Below are 24,158 nucleotides of genomic sequence, written 5' to 3' on the forward strand. Positions count from 1 at the left end.
CCTCCATCCCTCCACCCCAGCCATCACACACTGATTGCTCTTAGACTAAGAGGCACCCCAGGGCCCCCAACACCTTACTCTCTAGTTATCTGGCTTGTAGTCACTTCCATGTATCTCCTTTTCTTATTTCTTTCTGCTTCAAACACAATTAGGAGTGACAGCTGAATGAATTGTGCCCCCCCTCTTACACTGCGCCCTGAGGCTGGAGCCTCTCCAGCCTATGCCTCGGCCCGGCCCTGCCTGCTAGTCATTTCACCCCCCAATGCTTCCCCTTGTAAAATGATCCGAGATTCGGATCAAAGATCCGGATCTCTTCAATGATCCGATTCGAATCATCCGGATCATTGAAAAGATCCGAACTTCCCATCTCTAGTAGATCTGGATTAGCTTAATTTCCCTGATCTTTCCTTAAATCATTGTCCCAACTTTATGAGAAGAGAGTGAGATTCTATCTTAGAACTATGGGCAAAAGACACAACCCTATCACCTCCCAGTCATACCTGCATTAAAGCTCCTTTCAGCAATGCCATAAAGAATTCAAAAGCAAAAGACATATTTTAATTTTTCGAATTATACTGGTCCTTTATTCCATCACTAATCTACCTTTGTTCGGAAATAAGCAAAGCAATTCGAGGATAAGCAAAACAACAGTATTCCTCATGGAACATCAAATTCAACATGGCGTCGCCACAATACTTGTAGGTAAACACAAAACATTATTTTTTACAGATCTGACCATCAGGCCAAACAGCGGGACATTGGGAGGTAAAGGGGGACACCAGTCTTTGTTTCCAGAGTGTGTGTTTTGTACGTATTCTGTGAAACGTGTCCTGCTTTGCATATTGTTCTGTTCTGTGGGACTGCCCAGCTCTCTACACTCTTTTGTTCGTACACTTCCTTGTATTGGGTGGTTCGGGCACATTCATACCGCCCACCGATCACATGACCGTGACATCATCAAAGGTCTCCCTTTGCACAGTTACAGGGACTCATATAACAAGCCACGTGCAGCGGGCCGCTCAGTTTTGAATTTGCGCTTTGCTTTGTGCTGGGACAGCGGCGATCTACGCTCTACATACAAGATGGTGAGTGCGGCGGGGGGCTGAGGAGGGCGCATTATGCTAGATGCTTGGAGTGTGATGGAGTTGTAGCGCGCTGTACGGTTTATTGGCGCTGTAGCCGGAGCGGAGTGGAAGTAGAAATCCCGCCGGATTTAGGCAGAGGTTCCGCTTTTCGCGCTTTCTCGTCTTGCGCCTGGTGTGCTGGATTTCAGACGCTATTTAGATTAAAATGTTGTTGCTGATTGAAAGCTCGGATATCTGGTGTGATAAATAGCTATTTAACACTAGAGGGCAGCAAATGTTCATTTTATTATGTTCAGAAGTGTATACACTATAAATCTAGTTGAACTTTTGATAAGGGATAGTTTTTCCCCCCATTTTCTTGTATGAGCAGTTGAGCACAGATTAATTTTACCGTTTTTACTAGTTTATTAGGTAGATGACTGATAGATCCTAGCGATATTTATTTATTTTGCCTGGTTTCCATTTTTCAGTACTATTTGAGAGTTTAGGAAAAATCGACTTTCAAGTGCTTTGGAATTCAAATGGTCATTTCCGATTATTTCCAGTAAACATTTTGAAAACAGTAAATGAATTAGAACGTTGCCACTGCTAGCTTTGTGCAGCACACAAAGCTTGTGGCCTATTGTCAGCCAGTTCTATTGTCAGCACTACTGTGATCAGTCAATAGAAAAACATTCTTTCCTATTTAGTTTTTTAGTCGAAAAATTGATCCTTTTTTTTTTTTTTCTTTTAAATACTGTATTTGTCATCAGATATTTTTATCAAAAGCCTAATCTATTAAAAATATTCACTAGTAGGGAATCTGAAGTAATGCTAGGGACACACGATATGATTTACTGCCAGATTTACTATTTCCAAAAGGGCAATCGTTTTTCTGTTCACTACTTTGGAAAATTGATTGGAAATAGTTGATCTGACTATAAATCTGGCAGAAATTATCGTGTGTACCTAGCATAAGGGGGATGTGGAGGCTGCCATATGTATTACCTTTAAAACCATGCAAGTTACCTGGCTGTCCTGCTGATCCTCTGCAACTTATAGCCAAAGAGCCTGAACAAGAATACAGATCAGATTTTCTGAACTGATTGGCTGCATGCTTGTTTCAGGTGGGTGAGCCAGACACCACTGCAGACAAACATCAGCAGGACTGCAAAAACAATGGCAGCCTCCATAACCCTCTTATGCTGGCCATACACGGTACGTTTCTGTACCGTGTATCGACCAGCTGAACCAGCCAGCTGATAATATTCCGCTGGCTCGATTCCCGCCGGCGTACAATGGCAGGGAATCAAGCGGCTGATAAGGACCGCCAGCGGGGACGCGGCTCAAACCGATCTGGTGGCTAATCGAGCCGCCGGTCGACCCGTGTATCCACAGCATTATGGGGCCCATACACCTAACTATTTTCCCGCCGATATACTGCAGATTCAATCACTGTGATTGAATCTGCTGTGAAATCGTTGCGCTAACGCTGACAGAACGATCGATTTCCGTCTGAAATCGCTCCCGTCGATCTGTCCGTGCGGAAGATTTTGCTCGATTGCTGGTGGGTCGGGAGTGCGTGGATAGCGGTGTTCGAATGCCCGACGACCAACGCAATACATTACCTGCTCCGGCAGGCGCGAGTCCTCCCGGTCACCGCTGTCTCTTCTCCGCTGGGCTTCAGTGCTGCAGCTTCACTGAACTTCCTGTCCCTGCAGGAAGTTTAAACAGTAGAGCGCCCTCTACTGTTTAAACTTCCCCAGACAGAAATAAGTGAAGCCAGCCGGAGCCTAGCAGGAGAAGGAGCAGCGGGGACAGGGGGACACGCGCCGGCGGAGCAGGTGATGTATGCGGGGGGGGGGGGGGCAGCGGCAGCACCACCACCACAGATTGTGATCGGTTTCATGCTGAAATTGGTTCACAATCTGTTTGCAGTAAAGGCAGCCATACGATCCCTCTGATCAGAGAGGGATCTGTTGGTCGATTCTGATGACAAATCGACCAGTGTGTGGCCACCTTTAATTAAGGCTCCTGGTGTTCAAATTAGATAAAGAAGAGATCAGTGGAAAATCAGTTGCATGAGTCTTAAAGTGATCCTTAACTGAAAATAAAAGCAAGAGTTTCACTTACCTGGGGCCTGGATCAGCCCCCGCAGCTGTCCTGTGCTTACGGCGTGCCGAACTGATCCTCTGTTCCCCTGCTGCGACGTACTTGTGGCCTTGCCATGCATATCCTCGTCGTTCACGCCATTGAACACATCCTGCGCAGGTGCAGTAAAGCGAGAACATCTTACTGTGCCAGCACAGGGTGCTTTTGATGACGTGAGCGCTTATGAGGATACGCATGGCGAGCTCCGCACAGGTGCAGTAGGGCCACTAAGCCGCTGCTGGGGAACGGAGGATCGGTTTGGTACGCTCTGGGCATAGGATGGCTGCGGGGTTTGGTCTAAGCCCCAGGTAAGTGAAACTCTTGCTTTTATTTTCAGTTAAGGATCACTTTAAGATGTGTACACATCTTTTGAGTAAAGTTGCTTGTCGAGGATCAGGACCCAATCCCCTGGGGCGACATTGCTGGGCTGCACAGACGCCAGTGTAGCTGACGCACTGTTGCTGTGGGGGATGGGGGGGCCAGGGGGACAATAGAGCGGTGTGTGTGAAATGTCATGTAGTGGAGCAGCGTGTACAAATGGATTGTCTGTTGCGTTGCACGGGGTGAGTTGATCCTCGTGCAGGTTGCCGATCGGAGGAAGCGATGATCACCTGATGAAATCTGAATGGGTTTCATTGGGATTTCATCCTCCTAATTAGTGCAGGTGGGCGAGGGTGGGTGAAACTTACCCAGCAGCCGTTGTGCACTGCGTTCCAAGCTGAGCCACGTGACTACAAACACTTCCTCCTTCCGGGTTGAAGGCGGGCGGAAGCGTAGTAGTTATGTGACGCAGCGTGGGACGGATTAAAGATGGTTGCTGGGTAAGTTTAATCCCCCCCTCACCAAGTCGCTTAGGTGCACTAATTAGGAGGATGCAATCCGAATGAATCCCATTTGGCTTTCATCCGGACTTAATCCGGAGACCATCATTAATTGAAGTCTATCGGCTGAGGTGGTAGTTATCAGCCACTTTAGCAGACTTTAATCAAGCGAGAGCGTGCGGCTTTAAGCATGATGCACACATATGAGGCATATTGCTCGGCAGGGATCTCTACCTGATCCCGTAAGTGGCACTGTACAGACGTTTCACTAGCTTGCATGTTAGCAATGTGTTCTGTTGCTGTGCGGAGGGCTGACGGAACATTTTGTGTGTGACGTCACACGGCGGTGGGATGAGTGGCTAGAACAATGCCATTGCACAACTGACTGAATCGTTCAGCGTTTTATAGGGCACTAATCTATCACGAATTGCAATTGGGTTAAAATGTTTGCTATTGATATTAAGTGGTAAGATAGTTCTAAGACTCACCATTGTTTTTAACCACACACCTGATTTAGGAAGAATACACAATTATTACCCTCTCGGAGGAAAAATAGCAATAAAACATAACTTTTAATTCATGTTTCTAAAAGGATCAAATACAAATACTACTAATAGTGAATACGTGTAACAATTGGGTTGGTAGGTACGGGTAGTTAGTCATATCGACAAGCCTGCCAATTTCCCATTGTTGATTATTATAAACCCCACACCAAAAAACCCTACATGTTTCGTTTCAATAAATTAGAAACTTCGTCAGGAGCTAACAGTGTTAAAGTGCTAAGGTGCCAAAGTGCTAAAATAATACAGACATTATCAGTATCACATAGTACACATATTAGAGTAATAGCTAGTATGGCTACCATACTGGGGCCATACTAGCTATTACTCTAATATGTGTACTATGTGATACTGATAATGTCTTTATTATTTTCAGGGCTGTGGAGTCGGGCAATTTTGGGTGCCTGGAGTCGGAGTCGGGAAAAAATGCACCGACTCCGACTCCTAATGAATTTGTAACTGTAATTAAAATAGAAAATATGATAACATTTTCTATTTCTCAGATAATAGTCATTAAAAATAATGTATATATACAGTAATAGCTGTGCTTTGTCCACAAAAATGAAATAAACCAATCAAAATTAGTTACTTGTGCTGCTTCAATAAAGCAGTCCCCGTATTTTTAAGGTCAGATATACATATCTGATTGTGACTGTATATATGATGTGTACACAGGAATCTCTTATATATACTAAATAACATCTATGCTGTAAGAATAAAGAATGATGTGTAGCCGTGTCACTAATAGAGATGGTCAACGAGATGGAAATAATTCCGCATTGATGCTGATTTATGCAAATGTATGCACTCTCTTTGCTCATGAAATCAAATAATTTGATATGTTATTAAAATTTGGTTTGGTGACTACAAATTAAAGGGTAACTGAGACGGATGAAAAGTAAAGTTTTATACATACCTGGGGCTTCCTCCAGCCCCCGTCAGGCTAATCAGTCCCTCGCTGTCCTCCACCACCCGAATCTTCTGCTATGAGTCCTGGTAATTCAGCCAGTCAGCGCAGTCCAGCCGCATGCCGCTCCCACAGCCAGGAACATTCTGCACCTGCGCAATAGTGCTGCGCAGGTGTAGTATGCTCCTGGCGGCGGAGTGTGTGCATGCGCACTACGCCCGACTGGCTCAAGTACCTGGACTCATAGCAGAAGATCCAGGTGGTGGAGGAGTACAACGAGGGACTGATTATCCTGAAGGTGGCTGGAGGAAGCCCCAGGTATGTATAAAACTTTAATTTCATCTGTCTCAGGTTTACTTTGTTACACAGTAGTACTATACTCTACATATGCACTCCCCACAGAGCTGCAGGGAATCCACTGAGAATGCTGTGCACATTGAACACAGAGGTGTTGTCTGTCACCCATAAACCTTGTTCAGATTGTGCATGAAGAATGTGTAATAGAGGAAGAATCTCCTTATTCCCCTGCAGAGTACCTGCACATCATTCTTAGATGTACCCACACTTACATTGCCTAGGGCCTGATAGATGTTCTTTGTTCCGGTTTGTACCTTTTACAAGTACTCTTACCAAGGACTAGTTTTGTCTAAAGGGAATAAATATAGTAGTCTACATATCCTTCTCACTTCAGTTGTCTTGTAAAATTCCTAAGCGTTGGCAGTTAAGAGACGAATTTCATGTTACATACTTTTAATCAACAAAATTGTAATATGCAAATTAGAGGAGTCGGAGTCGGTGGAATCCTAAACTGAGGAGTCGGAGTCGGTGGATTTTTGGACCGACTCCACAGCCCTGATTATTTTAGCACTTTGGCACCTTAGCACTTTAACACTGTTCGCTCCTGACGAAGTTTCTAATTTATTGAAACGAAACATGTAGGGTTTTTTGGTGTGGGGTTTATAATAATCAACAATGGGAAATTGGCAGGCTTGTCGATATGACTAACTACCCGTACCTACCAACCCAATTGTTACACGTATTCACTATTAGTAGTATTTGTATTTGATCCTTTTAGAAACATGAATTAAAAGTTATGTTTTAGTGCTATTTTTCCTCCGAGAGGGTAATAATTGTGTATTCTCACCATTGTTTTTGTCTGTTGATCCGAATGCTGTATGCTATGTATGTATGTATGTATGTATGTGTATATATATATATATATTTATATATATATATTTTTTTTTTATTTATTTATTTTTTATTTTTTTATTAAACAATATGTAGTCTAGTAAAAAAAGGTTCGTGGTTGGCTAGCGTAAGGTTCCCTGTCCTCCTGGATATAGTAGGTAAAGGTGCATAACCACCCGTGTTTGATATCGCCCGTAGGGGATTGGTACACGATCACCTTGGGCAACATCGCTGGGCCAGCCAGTACAGGCATGTCAGCTGTGCAGCTGACGCGTACTGTAGCTATGCAGAGGGACGACTGAGTGGCGTGCATGTGATGTCACGCGGTGGGCAAGGAAGCGGCATCTTCAAACGGGTTGCCCACGGATGGGGTGAGTAGTTCGGGTGGATCGGGGGCTGCTAGACAGGCTTGTCGGCTGAGGCATGGCTGACTTCAGTCAAGTGCGTGTATGAGCCTTAAAGAGACTCCGTAACAAAAATTGCATCCTGTTTTTTATCATCCTACAAGTTCCAAAAGCTATTCTAATGTGTTCTGGCTTACTGCAGCACTTTGTACTATCACAGTCTCTGTAATAAATCAACTTATCTCTCTCTTGTCAAGACTTGTCAGCCTGTGTCTGGAAGGCTGCCAAGTTCTTCAGTGTTGTGGTTCTGCTATGAACTCCCCCTTCCAGGCCCCTCTATGCACACTGCCTGTGTGTTATTTAGATTAGAGCAGCTTCTCTCTTATCTTTTACAAGCTGGATAAATCGTCCTCTGAGCTGGCTGGGCTTTCACATAGTGAGGAATTACAGACAAGGGCAAAGCTGTTTGCAGGAAGAAACAAGCAGCCTGAAACTTCCGTGCATGAGAACAGGGGGAAAGAAACACACAAATGATCTCTTGAGATTCAAAAGGAAGGCTGTATACAGCCTGCTTGTGTATGGATGTATTTTCTATGTGTGGACATACTGTACATCAACTTACTTCCTGTTTTGGTGGCCATTTTGTTTGTTTATAAACAAACTTTTTAAAACTGTTTTTAACCACTTTTAATGCGACGGGGAGCAGCGAAATTGTGACAGAGGGTAATAGGAGATGTCCCCTAACGCACTGGTATGTTTACTTTTGTGTGATTTTAACAATACAGATTCTCTTTAAAGAACCTGAGATGTCGAATGGGTGCATTTTATACTTACCTGGGGCTTCCTCCCGCCCCATGAGGTGCTTGGGCTCCCTCCCCGGCTGCTCCTTTTCTTATGCTGGTAATCTAGCTGGCCGTGCTGTTCTGCATATGCTTGGCTGCACGCGCACCCCTTGCAGGCTCTCGCAGCTGGGAGCATTCTCCGCCTGCGCAGGCGTAGAATGCTCCTGGGTACGGGAGCGTAGTGGGGGAGTGCGAGGGCAGGCTGTGCTTTTTTTTTTTTTTTGCCGCTTACCTTCGGCTACACGTGCACCTCAGACTAGCTCCCGCAGCCGGGAGCATTCTGCGACTGTGCAGAATGGAGGGGGGGGGGGGGGTGCCGCCGCCGGGCACACTGATGCATTCCACCATATAACATATGGGGGAAAGCATCTGCCCTGGGCTGCAGCCAGACCACAGCAGCCCATCTGCTCCCGCTGGCCACATTTGGTCCAGAACTTATGGGAACACAGATGATGGCAGCAAAGTGGACCTGGTTTTCTTGCACAGAAAGAAAAGTCTTTCTCAATAGTCACACACTGTATTTTTTACAAATGACGGGTCCGTCAGATCCTCCCGCGGGGTGGCCGACAGTAGCATCAGTCTGCAATCTTATCAGTCTGCTGACAGCTTGCACGCATGTGCTACTGTCGGCAGATCAACCGCCCCGCGGGAGAGTCTGACAGACCAGTCGTCTGTAAAAATAAGGCATGTGTGTGTATGCGCCTATACAGATGCTGAAAAATTGCACTTTGTATTCTGTTTAGGCAGTTTAGGCAGATAAACCTGTCTAATTAGTTTTTATCAACACTGTACACCGACTGCAGGAGATTTCTACCTAGGCAGGCTTAACCATATCCATGCCTTCTGCAAATGTGAAACCAAGTAAAACATTTTTTTCCTACAATTTCCATAAATTGTAGTATTTAATTTTTTCCCATAAACTAATGAAGAATTTTTTAATTTTTTTCCCAAATAGTTATGCTGTGGCTAATCCCTTTTCTAGAGCAGAGATAAAGTTCTGAGTTTAGTTCCACTTTAAGGACCTGTTTCCGTTAGAGCTGATTTTGCCTAACTTGTGTGCATACAAATCCTGAATTCCAGCCTATTGAAATTGCCCTCGACATGTCTTTGTGGGGCTGCTCCCTAGCCCCCAATTTGTATGTGCTCCATCTTCTCCAGGGAAACCTGCAGGTGGCGCAGTTTCACGCTCCTGCAGTGTCACATGTTCTTGGCTGTCGCATTGCTTATTGGGAGATCTTTTCTTTTTTCTTTTTTTAGAGTGTGCAGATACCTTTACATTTCAGCAAACCCAGAGCAACTTGTTTCCCTCTTTACCCCTCCATAAAATTATGTCTATACACTGCCCGTTCTTCAGTGCCACCCTGTAGATTGAACTCAATCCTGATGGGTAACAGCAATGGGGTGTGTGTGTGTGTACCCTAATGGTGTTTACATACCTTTTTTACTCTTCCAGCCTAATGACTGATGTCTTCTTCCTCCACAGGCTGGTGGTAAAGCTGGAAAAGACACAGGCAAATCAAAGGCCACATCTGTAACACGCTCTGCAAGAGCAGGACTACAGGTAAGAAAACAAACAAAACTAATACAGATTATTCTACAGCTGTGTTGGCCAATTACCCATTTTCTTGAGTTACAGCTCATGGTGAACCAGACCTCATTGAAGTGTGTAGGGGGCTACAAAGGACGAAAAAAAAAGCCCTCTTGCTAAAATGTTATGCAAAACAAGTTTGCTTTGTTAAAACACAAGCCCAAGTACAGACCATTTTTTCTTTTGTGTGAGGCGCAGCCGTTTCCACGATCTCGCGGAGTGGGTATAATCACATGATCATGCAAGCATTGCTTAGCGTTGTGCAGCTATAACAACCATCTCTGCGGATTTTTAAGATCTCAGACAACTTGGCGCAAAAGTGCTGTGATCGATTGACTTCGTTCTCGCCCATCGTGTTGCGTCACGTGCAGGGAGAAGCATCGCTTAATGACCGTCATCAAGGCCTCAGTAGTCCCGTTGACAGGAAGTAGGTAGTAATAGGAAACCGTCGGGGAAATTAACCGAATGCGGACTGATGCAGTTTAAATCTACGTCAGGCGTAAGCTCTATGTCCCATTTAGCGCGCGTTCCCGCCGCTTTCTACCCGCCGCAATGTGCTGCCCTGCCGCCTCTGACGGCAGGGCACTGTGAGCCGGGTTCATTGGCTCCTGGCCCTGTCATTACTGTAAGCCAATTCCATTGGCTTACATTGAGTGACAGGGTCAGGAGCCAATGAAAGCGGCTCCTGACCGGTGCACAGCGCTCTGCCTTTAGAGACAGCACAGAGCAGCCTGCGGCGGGGACAGAGCGGATTATTGCGGCGATTCGTCGGGATGTGGCGTTTTAGCGTACCAGCAGCCTCTGGTCCTTAAAGCCAGAGGCTGCTGGTACCGAAGTGGTTAAAGAGAATCTGAAGCGAGAATAAATCTTGCTGATTCATATATATATATATATATATATATATATATATATATATATTATAGCATTTTTGCCCCTGCTAAAACGCCGCTATACTGCCGCTAAACGAGGGTCCCAAATCTCCCTTTTGCTGCTGCTGAAGGCAGGGCTAATGCCCGCAGCCCTGCCTCTCAGCGAGTCAACGGCGATTCTCCGCCTCTCCCCCGCCCCTCTCAGTGAAGGCTGACTGAGAGAGGCGGCGATCAGCACTGACAGACGCACTGAGAGGCAGGGCTATAGCTGTTAGCACTGCCTCACCAGGAAGTGATCCCTGCGCTGCACGGAGTGGATTTGGGGGGTATGTGACCCCCGTTCAGCGGCGGTATAGCGACGTTTAGCAGGGCAATATAAGAGAATCAGCGAGATTTATTCTCGCTTCAGATTCTCTTTAAGCTGCTTGTTTATGTAGTCAAGATGTTAAATGATGCATATGTAAATAGTGTTGCAGCAGCCTCAGGAACTAAACCTTTTTGAAGACTAAACAGTTTTACGTTGGGTGGATTGCTACAAGAGCTAATCTGATCAACTATTTCTGCCTTTTCATTGCAGTTTCCAGTTGGGCGTATCCATCGACTAATGAAGAATCGAACAACCAGCCATGGGCGTGTTGGAGGGACTGCTGCAGTGTACACTGCTGCCATTCTGGAGTATCTGACTGCTGAGGTATGTGATCTTAGACTTCCATTTATCTGGTTTGATGTTTTGGTGCCATTTAGGATAAGCCATGAAAGGGTTAGGGTCTTGGTGTTTGCTGTCTGTCCCTTATGGATGGATTCCTTTCACTTGCACTGTGGTGCTACTTAAAGTGGGGATAGTCCCTTCAGGTTCTTCACACCAGTGAAATCTGTTTTAAGGAAACATTACTTTTGTTAGAACTTATCAGTAAGATGGAAATATTTCCAGTATCTCTTCACTGGGGACACAGATACAAATACAATCCTTACTTGAGGTTTCTGTAACCATTTGATGAATGTTCTTAGTCTCTGTTATGGAGAGGCTCGATTGTCAGAGTGGTTGTCATTGGCATTCCACCCTCTACAGAGTGGTCACCCACTGCCCACCTTCCAGCTTTGTACATGGTTAAATGGTTCTTGGTCAGTGCGTTTGCCAGTGATGTTCCTTGCAGATTGTCTCGGCTGAAGGCAATTAGAAATTCTAACTTGCCCTGCCCACTGTGTCCTACAGTGTGCTACTAGTTTAGATATGTATCTGCTATACATGGCAGTTCAGGTGGCATTGTACACCTTAGTCAGCAGAGTGACTGTTTTGCCACCTACTCCCGGTTTATGTACATCTGTCATGCTCAGTAATGGGTCATGACTTGCTAGGTGTTTGTGAGTGAAGTACAATAGGCAGCATGTAGTGGCTTTAGATGTGGAACCCTATCCCCATTGTATACATGTATAAAATGCTTTGTTTGCTTTTTTTTATGGATTGGTGAAGATAGTAATTACAAGAGCAGCAAATTCCTGGTCTGTGATGACTAGCCCACTGCGCAATCTTAGTTCATATGAACATATGGACAATATGGTAGAAAAATGTGCTGTATGAAAGTCTGAGACCAGAAACTAGAAATAAGTTCCTCTCACTTGTGGGCAGAGTGGCTGCTTCAGTGAGAGTGCATATGAACACTTCTAAGAGCAGCAAGCAGATGAGATCAATAGTTCAAGAACTGACTGTCCCAGAGATGCATAAACCCCCCCCCCCCCCCCCCCCCCTCCCTCCCTCCCTCCTGGAAAAAAAAAACAAAAACCCACAAACCTCTTCGTTCGCCAGTCATAGAAGTGTATATGTACAAATAAAAACGTAACCTTTAATAACCTTTGTTAAAGTATTGCTTTGATTTCATCATGAGCTAAACGAGATTGGGTTTACGTATTCAAAACTGATACGAGTCTGCCATCCAGGCAGGTCTATGGCGTTCACCCCTAATACTCGACTGATTGGCTTAATATAATGGATTACTTGACTGAGATCTTGTTTGTTGTGTGTTCAAGGTACTGGAGTTGGCGGGCAATGCTTCAAAAGATCTGAAAGTCAAGCGTATTACTCCACGCCACTTGCAGCTCGCCATCAGGGGTGATGAGGAACTGGATGCCCTTATTAAAGCTACAATTGCTGGTGGTGGTGAGTATAATGGCCTCCAATCAGAATTTTAGCTAAATATAAACTGTGTATCCTATAAAGAATCTTCCATTGACTGTACATTATAGAAGGGAAAACATGGAAGTGAACCTGTCCTTGTCTGTACCCTGCAGCGGTTAAGACAACTGAAGCAAGAGGTATATGGAGTCTACCATATTTCCTTTCAAACAGTCCTGCTGATCTATTTGGCTACAGTAGTGTCTGAATCACACCAGAAACAAGCATGCAGCTAATCTAGTCAGATCTGACGTTGTCAGAAATACTTGATATGCTGCATGCTTGTTCAGGGTCTATGGCTGAAGTATGAGGCAGAAGATGAGCAGGGCAGCCAGGCAACTGGCATTGATGTAAAAGGAAAAAATATGGCAGCCTCCATACACCTCTTGCTCCAGTTATCATTTAGGCCTCTTTCACTGTGCGACATTAAAGTCGCACGTTAGAAAATGTTGCAACGCAGACTAACACATAGCAATACTAAGTCTGTGCGACATTCACAGTGCACACGTTGCGTTTGTGTGTAGTTCTATTAGAAAGTGCTGCATGCTGTGCGTTATACACATTAGCTGGACTGTTTGCACATGCTCAGTAATGACTTGGAAGCATACTTTTCATTGCCTGTATGCTCGAACGTATGCGACCATAACGGGGCATTAAGTTGTGGTGCAACTTTTTTTTTGGGGCATTGCGTTGCGACTTTAACATTGCATCCAAACGCAAGGTCCTACTGTGAAAGAGGCCTTAAAGATAGCCAAAAATGTTAAAGGGAATGTCCAAGCAAAATAAGAGTTTCACTTACCTGGGGCTTCTACCAGCCCCATGCAGCCATGGTGTGCCTCCAGGACCCCCCTGCGCGCCGCTATACCCCCCGCAGTGCTGGCGACATGCAGCGTGACGCCAGCACAATGTTTACCTAAGCGCTGTCTGTCAGCGCCGATCCCCCGCCTCCTCCGTATCGGCGCTACCTGCCCGCGTCACTTCCGTCCAATCAGCGGGAGGGAAGGGACACAGGCGGGGAGCGTCGCTGACAGACAGCACTTAGGTAAACATTGTGCTGGCAACACTCTGCGTGTCGCCAGCACTGCGGGGGGTATAGCGGCGCGCAAGGGGGTCTTGGAGGCACACCATGGGGCAACAGAGGCTGGTGTTAGTGTGCACAACCAGCCTCTGTGCCCCACTAGCATAATAAAATCCCACCTTGGGTTCTCTTTAATGTGGTACCACCCATTGCATACAAATAAAACTGTTCTTCCAGAGAACTCAGATGGCCAAAGGCAGGTACATAAAAGGGTGTGGTAAAAAAAACTACAATCTTAAATTTAATCTTATCCAGCCTATACATTTCAAATGGAGGACTTTGGCTGACAAAATTTCTATATGTTGTGCCAAGGCAGTTCACACACCTGAAGCGTGGAAACTTTTTTCAGGTTAGATACTTTATTTAGAGGGAATGTTCTGGATTCTTTAGAGCCTATGTCCTTGCTGTGCCCCCTTGTTCCATTGCCCCACCCCTTGAATTTTTGCATGTACTCCTTGGCAGGTTCCGGAAGTACTAGTGTCTCCAAAGACGGGCTCATTAGTACTGCACGTGCCCAGTATGGTGCCGCTAATTTTTGGAAGTACTTGGGGACACCAGCACTTCTGAGGTCAAATTAAAGGATAGCAAAGCCCAAATGAATGAGAAATGGTGTGTGTGTGTGTGTGGGGGGGGGGGGGGGGGGGCATGTATGGTGAGCTGTCCTGATGCTCACTGCTCCCCCTGTTCTCCATTCTGCCACTCCGATCCCCCTAAGTGCCCTCCACCACACTCTTCCTGGTCGGCTGGTGTAGGATGTGCGCAGTGATACCCGGCCGACCAGGAAGAGGGGCAGAATGGGGGGAGCGGTGAGCATCAGGACAGCTCACCATACATGCCTGCTCCCCCTGTTTCTCAATCATTTGGGCTCTGGTATGCTTTAGGGCTCTTTCCCACTAAGACGTTGCGTTAGATACGTGCCCCTAACGCAACGCATGTGAGCTTTGAAGTTGAATGTTATATAGAGCCGCGTTATGAGTCTCTTGATGCGTCCGTGATGTGTACTTTTTGACGCATACTATCGGGCGGAAACGGCAAGACTGTCGAGACCACGTGAACGGAATAGTCAGCATCACGTGGTCCCGCCCGCCAATAAGCGGCCGCTCCAGGAAGTAAACACTGCAGTGCAGTGAATATTAATTAGCCATGTGGCTGGCTACAAAAGCGGACTCTCCCCTCCTGCACGAAAAATAAAAAAACACACATTACTGAGCATGTGCAAACAGTCTAACGCGGCTAAAACCACATATCACGCACAGCATGCTGCACTTAAACATCCAGCGTTACACTGTAACGCAACGTGGGCACTGTGAACGGCCCATTGATTTTTCATTACTGTGAGTTGGGCTGCGTTACAGGGTGCTCTAAGTGCGCCTGTAACGTCCCACTGTGAAAGCAGCCTTAACCTTCCTGGCGGTAACACTGAACGTAGTTCGGGGTAAGCCGCGCAGGGGGTTTTCTCAGGCCCTGCTGGGCCAATTTGTGCAATTTTTTTTTTTTTTGCTGCACGCTAGCACTTTGCTAGCTGCGTGAGCACTCCGATCGCCGCCGATTCACCGCTATCCGCGTCGCTGCAGAGCCCCCAGACCCCTGCGCTGCCTGGTCTATCAGCGCCAGGAAGCGCTGAGGGGTGGATCGGGACTCAGACGTTGTGACGTCATCCCGCCCCGTCGCCATGCCGATGGGGGAAGCCCTCCAGGAAATCCCGTTCTTTGAACGGGATTTCCTGATCGCTGAAGGCGATCGAAGAGGGTAGGGGAATGCCGCCGCACAAGCGGCTATCATGTAGCGAGCCCTAGGCTCGCTACATGATTTAAAAAAAAAAAAAAAAACAGCTGCGCTGTCCCCTGGCGGTTTTTAATAGACTGCCAGGAGGAATAAAAGGGTTCTGTGGAGGGGTTGAATAAAAACGCACTTACCTGGGGCTTCTATCGGCCCCTGCAGCTGTCTTGTCCCGTGCCGTTCGCATACGATCCTCTGTTCCCCGCCGCCAGTCCTGGTCTAATATTCGTCTAACAAGACGAATAGTGCTTGCTCCCACACGTGTCATCGGGAGCTTACTGTGCAAGTGCAGTACTACGTTTTTCTTGTACTGCGCATTAAGCTCCCGCCCGGGAGCGAGCATTACTGGGCGCACAGTAATGCTGGCCCTCCAACACTGCATGTTTTGTGGCAATCCAGATAGTTAATCAGCTCTGCTGAGACACTAATTACCTCACCTATGAATGTTTGTGGTTTCCTGCAAAACATGCACTGTTGGTGGTGCTTGAGGACAGGGTTGGGGAACTCTGCTTTAATTTAATGGGGAGCAACAGTGGAACCATTGAATAGACCAAGGCCCATTGGCTTGGCAAACACATTTTATACTTTTTAAACCTTAAATCATTTATTGATGTGGCATTGGTAATGTTATAAGAAAGTTATTAAAATCTGCTTGTTCTTTACAGGTGTCATTCCTCACATTCACAAGTCTCTGATTGGAAAGAAAGGAGGGCAGAGCAGCGTATAACTACTCCACCCAGTTTGGAAAATACTCCATCTAGAGTTTTGTTTGCTGCTTATCATTTGCAGCATTCAAGCCTCTGGAACTGGATTGTAACCTGTTTTTATGTTTTGGCTTCAGGGAAGCCAGTTTTGAATGAACACTGCTGCTGGTTTTAACTTTTTTAAATTCAGAAAACAATGTCTGTTTGACTGGCAATGAAATGATCCATTACTTGAACATGTATTAAACAAATTATCTGTAAGTCTTGCATAACATGACTGGTAAAAAGGTTGGTCCTCAGCTTGTGAAAAAACTGAGCTTTGTACTTCCTCATTCCTAAATGTGTTGGTAACATTGTGCCCTCAACGCTGCATATCTTGCAAGAACAACAGTTTCCCTTGTTGGGCAAAATTGGACACCCTCTGCAGGAGGGCCCAGCGGGACTACACACGGGCATATGCATCTGCAAACTGACTTTTCTTTAAGGTTTCTGGGTATTTTAAAGTTTTTGCTTATTCATTCTTCATTTGTATCTGTTATTTTTCCATCACCTTGTATGCCATCTCACAATTATCTGTTTTGGTACGTTCATTAAAGGAAACTCCTTTCTATTTACAAATGAAATATGGCTATGTAACTTATTTTTTGCTATCTATAGGATTTTTTTTATTTAGCTGTAAACAAAGTGTAGTAAAACAAAACTGCATTTCATTAATTTTGATGTTTATATTTTAACCAATATCACGGTTGTTGCTATAATAGTATATTAGGCCATCAGCAGTGCGTATAAAAAGCTTCAGAAGTGGTTGATGGCTATAGTAATTTTTAATGTATTTGAATTGTAATTTTACTTTTCACAAAATATTTAATGTCTTGGGTTACCAGGAAGTAGCTACTGCCGATTGACAGGATGTACCAGTATGTCCTGTTAGCAAGGCTCAATCTGGTACTGGTACATCCAGATCGAGTAAACATCTTAAACCATGTATGTAGTGAGCCTGCAGCATCATGACCTGTTTCTGTGTTGCTACACCTTTGTCAGATTCCCCCCTAAAATCAAAATGGAACAATCTCTGATGTATAGAATAGAGGTCTCAGGTGTTTCAATCAGGCTATGTTTAGTTCTGAATCATTGGACCAGTCCTGCAGACCATGTGTTTTTACATGTCTAGCTTTATGCAATTCATCCACACCCTTCTGACAGATGCATTGCCATTCATCCAATAGCTCTAATCCAGACCTTTGGAAGTGGTATCACACCTGCAACACGCAAAAGTTAGGCCTCTTCCAGATGGATGACCGAACTAGGCACTTGCCAAGCAGTTCAGCCTCATCTGCAGCTCATAAGCACCATTCAGGTGCAATTAAAATGCAGACAAATGTCAACGTTTAACACCAGGCGTGGCGACTGTTGACACGTGGGGTTGTTACCTGGGGGCAAAGAATATCAATATATCACACCAGAGCACAGTGGCCATACTCAGATGTGACTCCAGAGGGGGCTACCTGTCCAGCACCAGTACGGAGTGCTAACAAGCACCCTGCTTGTGCAGGAGAGCAGCTGACAGGTGATGAATTCGCTGCCTGTCTCAGAGGTCTTACTGGTGTAAGAACACAAGTGCTTCATTAACCACTTGCCGACCGCCCACAGCCGATGGGCGGCGGCAAAGTGGACGCTGAAAGGACCGCAATACGCCCATGGGCGTTGCGTCCTTTCGGCATGGCCGGGGAGCGATCACGTCACTGGTGACGCGCGCTTCCCCCGGCAACTGGCTCCGCCCACCCACGGAGACAACCCGCCGGCTGTTCGGAAACGCCGGCGGGTTGTTAAACCCACGATCGCTGCATACAAAGTGTATAATACAGGCTGCCTCTTGCCCTGGTGGTCCCAGTGTCCGAGGGACCACCAGGGCAGGCTGCAGCCACCCTAGTCTGCACCAAACACACTGATCCTGCCCCCCCCTTCCCTCTGTCCACAGCACCCCTCAGACCCCTGTTTACACCCAATCACTCCTCTAATCACCCATCAATCACTCCCTGTCACTATCTGTCAACGCTATTTTTTTTTTATTAGGTCCCTGACTGCACCCTGGGGGCTCCTGATCACCCCTACCCCTCAGATTCTCCCCAGACCCCCCCCCTGTGTACTGTATGCATCTATCCCCCCTGTAATAACCCACTGATCACCTGTCAATCACCCCCTGTCACTGCCACCCATCAATCGGCCCCTAACCTGCCCCTTGCGGGCAATCTGATCACCCACCCACACCATCAGATCGCCTGCAGACCCGCCGTCAGATCACCTCCCAAGTGCATTGTTTACATCTGTTCTCTCTAAACACCCACTAATTACCCATCACCACCTGTCACTGCTACCCATCAGATTAGACCCCTATCTGCCCCTAGGGCCCCCAATCACCCACCCACACCCTCAGACCCCAGCCCTGGTCACCTAGCCAGTGCATTGCTTGCATCTATTCCCCCCCATCTAATCACACCTTGAGACACCCAATCACCTCCTGTCACCCCCTTGCACACCTACCCATCAGATCAGGCCCTAATTTGCCCCGTGTGGGCTCATGATCACTCGGCCAAACCCTCAGATCCCCATCAGACCCCCTTCCGATCACCTCCCCAGTGCATTGGTTGCATCTATTTTCCCCTCTAACCACCCCCTGAGACACCCATCAGTCACCTCCTGTCACCCCCCCCTTCCCCAGCACTCCTATCCATCAGATCACGCCCAATACAACCTGTCATCTAAAAGGCCACCCTGCTTATGACCGGTTCCACGAAATTCGCCCCCTCATAGACCACCTGTCATCAAAATTTGCAGATGCTTATACCCCTGAACAGTCATTTTGAGACCTTTGGTTTCCAGACTACTCAGTTTTGGGCCCGTAAAATGTCAGGGCAGTATAGAAACACAAGTGACCCCATTTTAGAAAAGACACCCCAAGGTATTCTGTTAGGTGTATGACGAGTTTATAGAAGATTTTATTTTTTGTCAAAAGTTAGCGGAAATTGAGTTTTTTTTATTTTTTCAGTGTCATTTTTCACTAACTTGTGACATAAAATAAAATCTTCTATGAACTCACTATACTACTAATGGAATACCTTGGGGTGTCTTCTTTCTAAAATGGAGTCACTTGTGGGGTTCCTATACTGCCCTGGCATTTTAGGGGCCCTAAACTGTGAGTAGTCTAGAAAACAAATGCCTCAAAATGACCTGTGAATAGGACGTTGGACCCCTTAGTGCACCTAGGCTGCAAAAAAGTGTCACATGTGGTATCGCCGTACTCAGGAGAAGTGGTATAATGTGTTTTGGGGTGTATTTTTACACATACCCATGCTGGGTGGGAAAAATCTCTGTAAATGACACATTTTTTACTTTTGCAGCCTAACTGCGCTAAGGGGCCCAAAGTCCAATGAGCACCTTTAGGCTTTACAGGGGTGCTTACAATTAGGCACCCCAAAATACCAGGACAGTAAACACACCCCACAAATGACCCCATTTTGGAAAGTAGACACTTCAAGGTATTCAGAGAGGAGCATAGTGAGTCCGTGGCAGATTTCATTTTTTTTTTTTTTTTTTTTTTTTGGTCAGTGTCATTTTCCGCTAAGTTGGGACAAAAAATAAAATCTATGAACTCACCATGCCTCTGTGAATACTTTGGGATGTCTTCTTTCCAAAATGGGGTCATTTGGGGGTATTTATACTATCCTGGAATTTTAGCACCTCATGAAACATGACAGGTGGTCAGAAAAGTCAGAGATGCTTCAAAATGGAAAAGTTCACTTTTGGCACCATAGTTTGTAAACGCTATAACTTTTACCCAAACCAATAAATATACACTGAATGGATTTTTTTTTTTTATCAAAGACCTGTAGCAGAATAAATTTAGACAAAAAATGTATACAGAAATTTGACTTTATTTGAAAAATGTCAGCACAGAAAGTAAAAAAAATATTTTTTGACAAAATTCATGTCTTTTTTTGATGAATATAATTAAAACTCGCAGCAGCAATCAAATGACATCAAAAGAAAGCTGTATTAGTGACAAAAGGAGGTAAAATTCATTTAGATGGTAGGTTGTACGACCGAGCAATAAACCGTGAAAGCTGCAGTGGTCTGAATGGAAAAAATGCTCGGGTCCTTAACCAGCCGGGCGGTATGGACGAGCTCAGCTCGTCCATCACCGCCGGAGGCTGCCGCTCAGGCCCTGCTGGGCCGATTTTCATCAAATAAAAAGCAGCACACGCAGCCGGCACTTTGCCAGCCGCTTGTGCTGCCTGATCGCCGCCGCTTGAAAGAGGGTCCCCCCAGCCGCCTGAGCCCTGCGCAGCCGGAACAAATAGTTCCGGCCAGCGCTAAGGGCTGGATCGGAGGCGGCTGACGTCAGGACGTCCATGACGTCACTCCGCTCGTCGCCATGGCGACGAAGTAAACAAATCACGGAAGGCCGCTCATTGCGGCCTTCCGTGTTACTTCTGGCCGCCGGAGGCGATCAGAAGAACTCCTCCGGAGCGCCCTCTTGTGGGCTTTCATGCAGCCAACTTTCAGTTGGCTGCATGAAATAGTTTTTTTATTTTTATTTAAAAAAACCCTCCCGCAGCCACCCTGGCGATCTTAATAGAACGCCAGGGTGGTTAAGGGGTAGAAAGACTGGTCCTCAAGTGGTTAATCTGGACTTGTGATTCAGAATACAAAGGCAGATATTTAGCACAAGAGAAAAACAAGACAGTAGCCTTCATACCACTTTTGTCACAAGTTAGCATAAAGGGTAAGTGAGGCAAGCAATTAAATCCCTTTACTTACCTGGTGCTTCTTCCAGCCCTCAAGGCATTTGTGTTCCTCACTGCATCTCCAGTCTTCTCCGGTATGCCGCTGGCAGCCTCTGCGCAGTAAGCGGCCAGTGACGTGGGCGCACATGTGCAGAACACTATCTGGGGTCGGCGATCCTTAGAGCCTGACAACGGGACAAAAGAGGAGACCAGAGCTGCAGAGAGGGAAACAAAAGGGATGCTTGCGTGGATTATGTAAGACATACTCCAATAACCTTTCACTGCACAGTATTTGACAGGCCAAACACATCTGGACCCTTGCTTTCATCTGCTTGTATTAAGCAGGCCATACACTCTATGGCCTGCTAAAATCTAAAGCTCTATGTGCCACATAATCATTATTTCAAATGATTTTCAGGAGTTGGCAAAAAATGCACCGACTCCTAATGTATTGAAACTAATTAAAATAGAAAATATGATAAAATGTTCTATTTCTTAGATAATAGTCATCATAAATAATTTATACATACAGTAATAGCTGAGCTTAGTCCACAAAAATGAAGTAAACCAATCAAAATTAATGACTTGTGCTGCTTCAATAAAGCAGTCCCAATATTTTTAAAGTCAGCTATACACATCTGATTGTGACTATATATGATGTGCACACAGGAATCTCTTAGGGCTCGTTTCCACTTGTGCGGCGTGCGTCTCGCAGCCGCACGCCGCACAGAGCGGGTGGGCGGGATCGCAGGCGAATCCCATGAGCCGTGCCATGCACGGCTATGGGATTCGCAGCCTCCGCTGTGAATTCTGCGGGGTATTCCGGGCGAATCGCTCCCGTGAGCGATTCCGCAGCGGCCCCGTCATCCCCTATGGCAGAGTTTCCCCGTGCGAATCATGTGCGGGGAAACTCTGCAGAATCGGCGGCGAAATCGCCGCAGTGGAAATGGGCCCTTATACTAAATAACTTCTATGCTGTAAATATAAAGCCTGATGTGTAGCTGTCACTAATAGAGATGGTCAATGAGATAGAATTCTGTGTTTCTGATTTATGTAAATGTACTTGAAATCAAGTAATTTTGATATGTTGCTAAATTTTGGTTTGGGGACTACGAATTAAATGGTACCTGAGAAGGATGAAAAGAAAAAGTTTTATACATACCTGGGGTTTCTTCCAGCCCCTTTCAGGCTAATCAGTCCCTCGCTGTCCACCTCCACCACCTGGATCTTCTAAGAGTCCTGGTAATTCAGCCAGTCAGCGCAGTCCGGCCGCATGCCGCTTCCACAGCCAGGAGCGTTCTGCACCTGCGCAATAGTGCTGCGCAGTTGTAGTACGCTCGCGGCGGAGTGTGCATGTGCACTATACCAGACTGGGTCAAGTACCTGGACTCAGCAGAAGATCCAGGTGGTGGAGGAGGGTAGCAAGGGACTGATTAGCCTGAAGGGGGCTGGAGGAATGTATAAAACCAGGGCTGTGGAGTCGGTACAAAACTTCTCCGACGACTCAGTTTAAGATTCCTCCGACTCCTTGACTCCGCATATTACAATCTTGTTGATTTGAAAGTATGGAACATGAAATTCGTCTCTTAACTGCCAACGCTTAGGAATTTTTAAAAGACAACAGAAGTGAGAAGGATATGAAGACTGCCATATTTTTTCCTTTTAGTCATAGACTAAAACTAGTCCTTGGTAAGAGTACTTGTAAAAGGTACAGGCTGGAACAAAGAACATCAGGCCCTAGATTGTAATATGCAAATTAGGAGTTGGTGGAATCCTAAACTGACTCCACAGCCCTGCAGCACCACACTAGTGTGAATGAGCCCTAAATCTTTTACTTTCGGAGAGGAAGCAATCATTTTGGCACATTGAGTGGCAATTAGTGTATGGCGACTAGGGATGATTTGAGGGAAATTTCTCCTTACATTTACATTTCATGTACATTATATGCAGCTTAAAATTGGACCAAACAAAATAGCTTCCTGTCAACTTTTATTGGTTCATGTTGCATACCATTTATATACAATGTGAATGCAAGGAAAATTACTTGCATCTTAGTGATCACCTCTAAGAGCTGGAACTCACTAACTCACTCACTAACACATTTGTGAGCGGTTTTGGATTGCTGACAATCAACAGTTATTTCAAAAAATACTTAGCCACTGAAAGTGAATGGTGGTGAACCCACTAGAGCAGGGGTCAGGAACCTTTTTGGCTGAGAGCTATAAACACCACATTTTAAAATGTTTTGTGTGAGCCATACAATATGTTTCAAATTGGGAAAGTAGGGCTCACGTCCCTGTTACCATGGTAATGTGTATACAGTTGATCCGCCAGGCAGTTGAAGTGTCAGGCACGTCTTCAGCTTCTCTTCGGTTTCAGCAACATCAGCAATTTCCCCAAGAACCAGACAGGAGAAATACCGACTAACAGCTTGTACAAATAGCTATCTGACTTGGGGGTCGATACACTTTGTAGGACGAGATCCCCGTACTTTGGCACAATAGACTGCCTGTCAAGTGACAGGCAGCCTATTAGGGCAATCAAAGTGTGGGGATCTCTTTCTACAAACTCACTTGCCCTGGCAGGGTCCAGCGTGGGACAATTGGAGCAGCTGTTTGTTTTGGGGTAGCATGAGTAAGTTAGTAGTGCATGCTACAGCAACAGCATGCACCACTTTAAAAATTTTACTTGCACTGCCACACTAAAGCTACGCTGCTTGAGCAGAGTAGCTTAGTGAATCAATTTCTGCTGATTTGTATGTGAGCCAGATGCAGCCATCAAAAGAGCCATATCTGGCTCCCGAGCCATAGGTTCCCTACCCCTGCACTAGAGTGGTTGTGATAGAGCTAATTGCTATCACAGGACATGCAGCATTTTGTGTTTGCACTCTAATGAAGTGTATAGGAGCAGGGAAATTGCTTCTAAAATCACTTGCAAAGCGCTACAACAAAATGCTAACAATTATGATAGCGATTCGTACTCCATCCCTGTGCTAAAAGCCACCTTTAGGCTTGGTTCACACTGCACGGATCGAAAACTGGCTGGCTGTCCATAGCTAGCGATACATGGCGCCGGACACTGCCCCTAGCTGTTTCTGAGGACGAGCTCCTTCTGCTTCTATCATGGAGTCGTCTCCTCCTACTCCTCTCTGACTCCCCCTCTGAACTGTCCCCCTGGTCAGCTCCTCTACTGGGAACATACGTGGCATCCATATAATCGTCATCATAATCCTCCTGCCCAGCTTCGCTTTCCTCAGACACCTCCTCAACTGCACCAACTTCAGGTGGTTCACCCCCCTCCTCACACGTT

General features: G+C 46.0%; 1 protein-coding gene and 1 non-coding gene across 2 annotated transcripts; both read left to right on the forward strand.

Annotated features, from left to right (window-relative positions):
* The first annotated feature begins 911 nt into the window (after positions 1-911).
* Positions 912-16,688, forward strand: LOC137547318 (histone H2A.Z-like). Its single transcript, XM_068270781.1, has 5 exons — positions 912-1,085; positions 9,361-9,438; positions 10,912-11,025; positions 12,360-12,489; positions 16,027-16,688. The coding sequence occupies exons 1-5, from the start codon at positions 1,083-1,085 to the stop codon at positions 16,086-16,088; spliced, it is 387 nt and encodes a 128-aa protein (XP_068126882.1). The 5' UTR covers positions 912-1,082; the 3' UTR covers positions 16,089-16,688.
* LOC137532855 (small Cajal body-specific RNA 18) lies at positions 11,833-11,926 on the forward strand. The gene has a single exon (XR_011024037.1). It is a non-coding gene; the product is annotated as a small Cajal body-specific RNA 18 (non-coding RNA).
* Positions 16,689-24,158: the final 7,470 nt, after the last annotated feature.

The sequence above is a fragment of the Hyperolius riggenbachi genome, chromosome 1 (genome assembly GCF_040937935.1).
Source record: "Hyperolius riggenbachi isolate aHypRig1 chromosome 1, aHypRig1.pri, whole genome shotgun sequence".
Lineage (NCBI taxonomy): Eukaryota > Metazoa > Chordata > Amphibia > Anura > Hyperoliidae > Hyperolius > Hyperolius riggenbachi.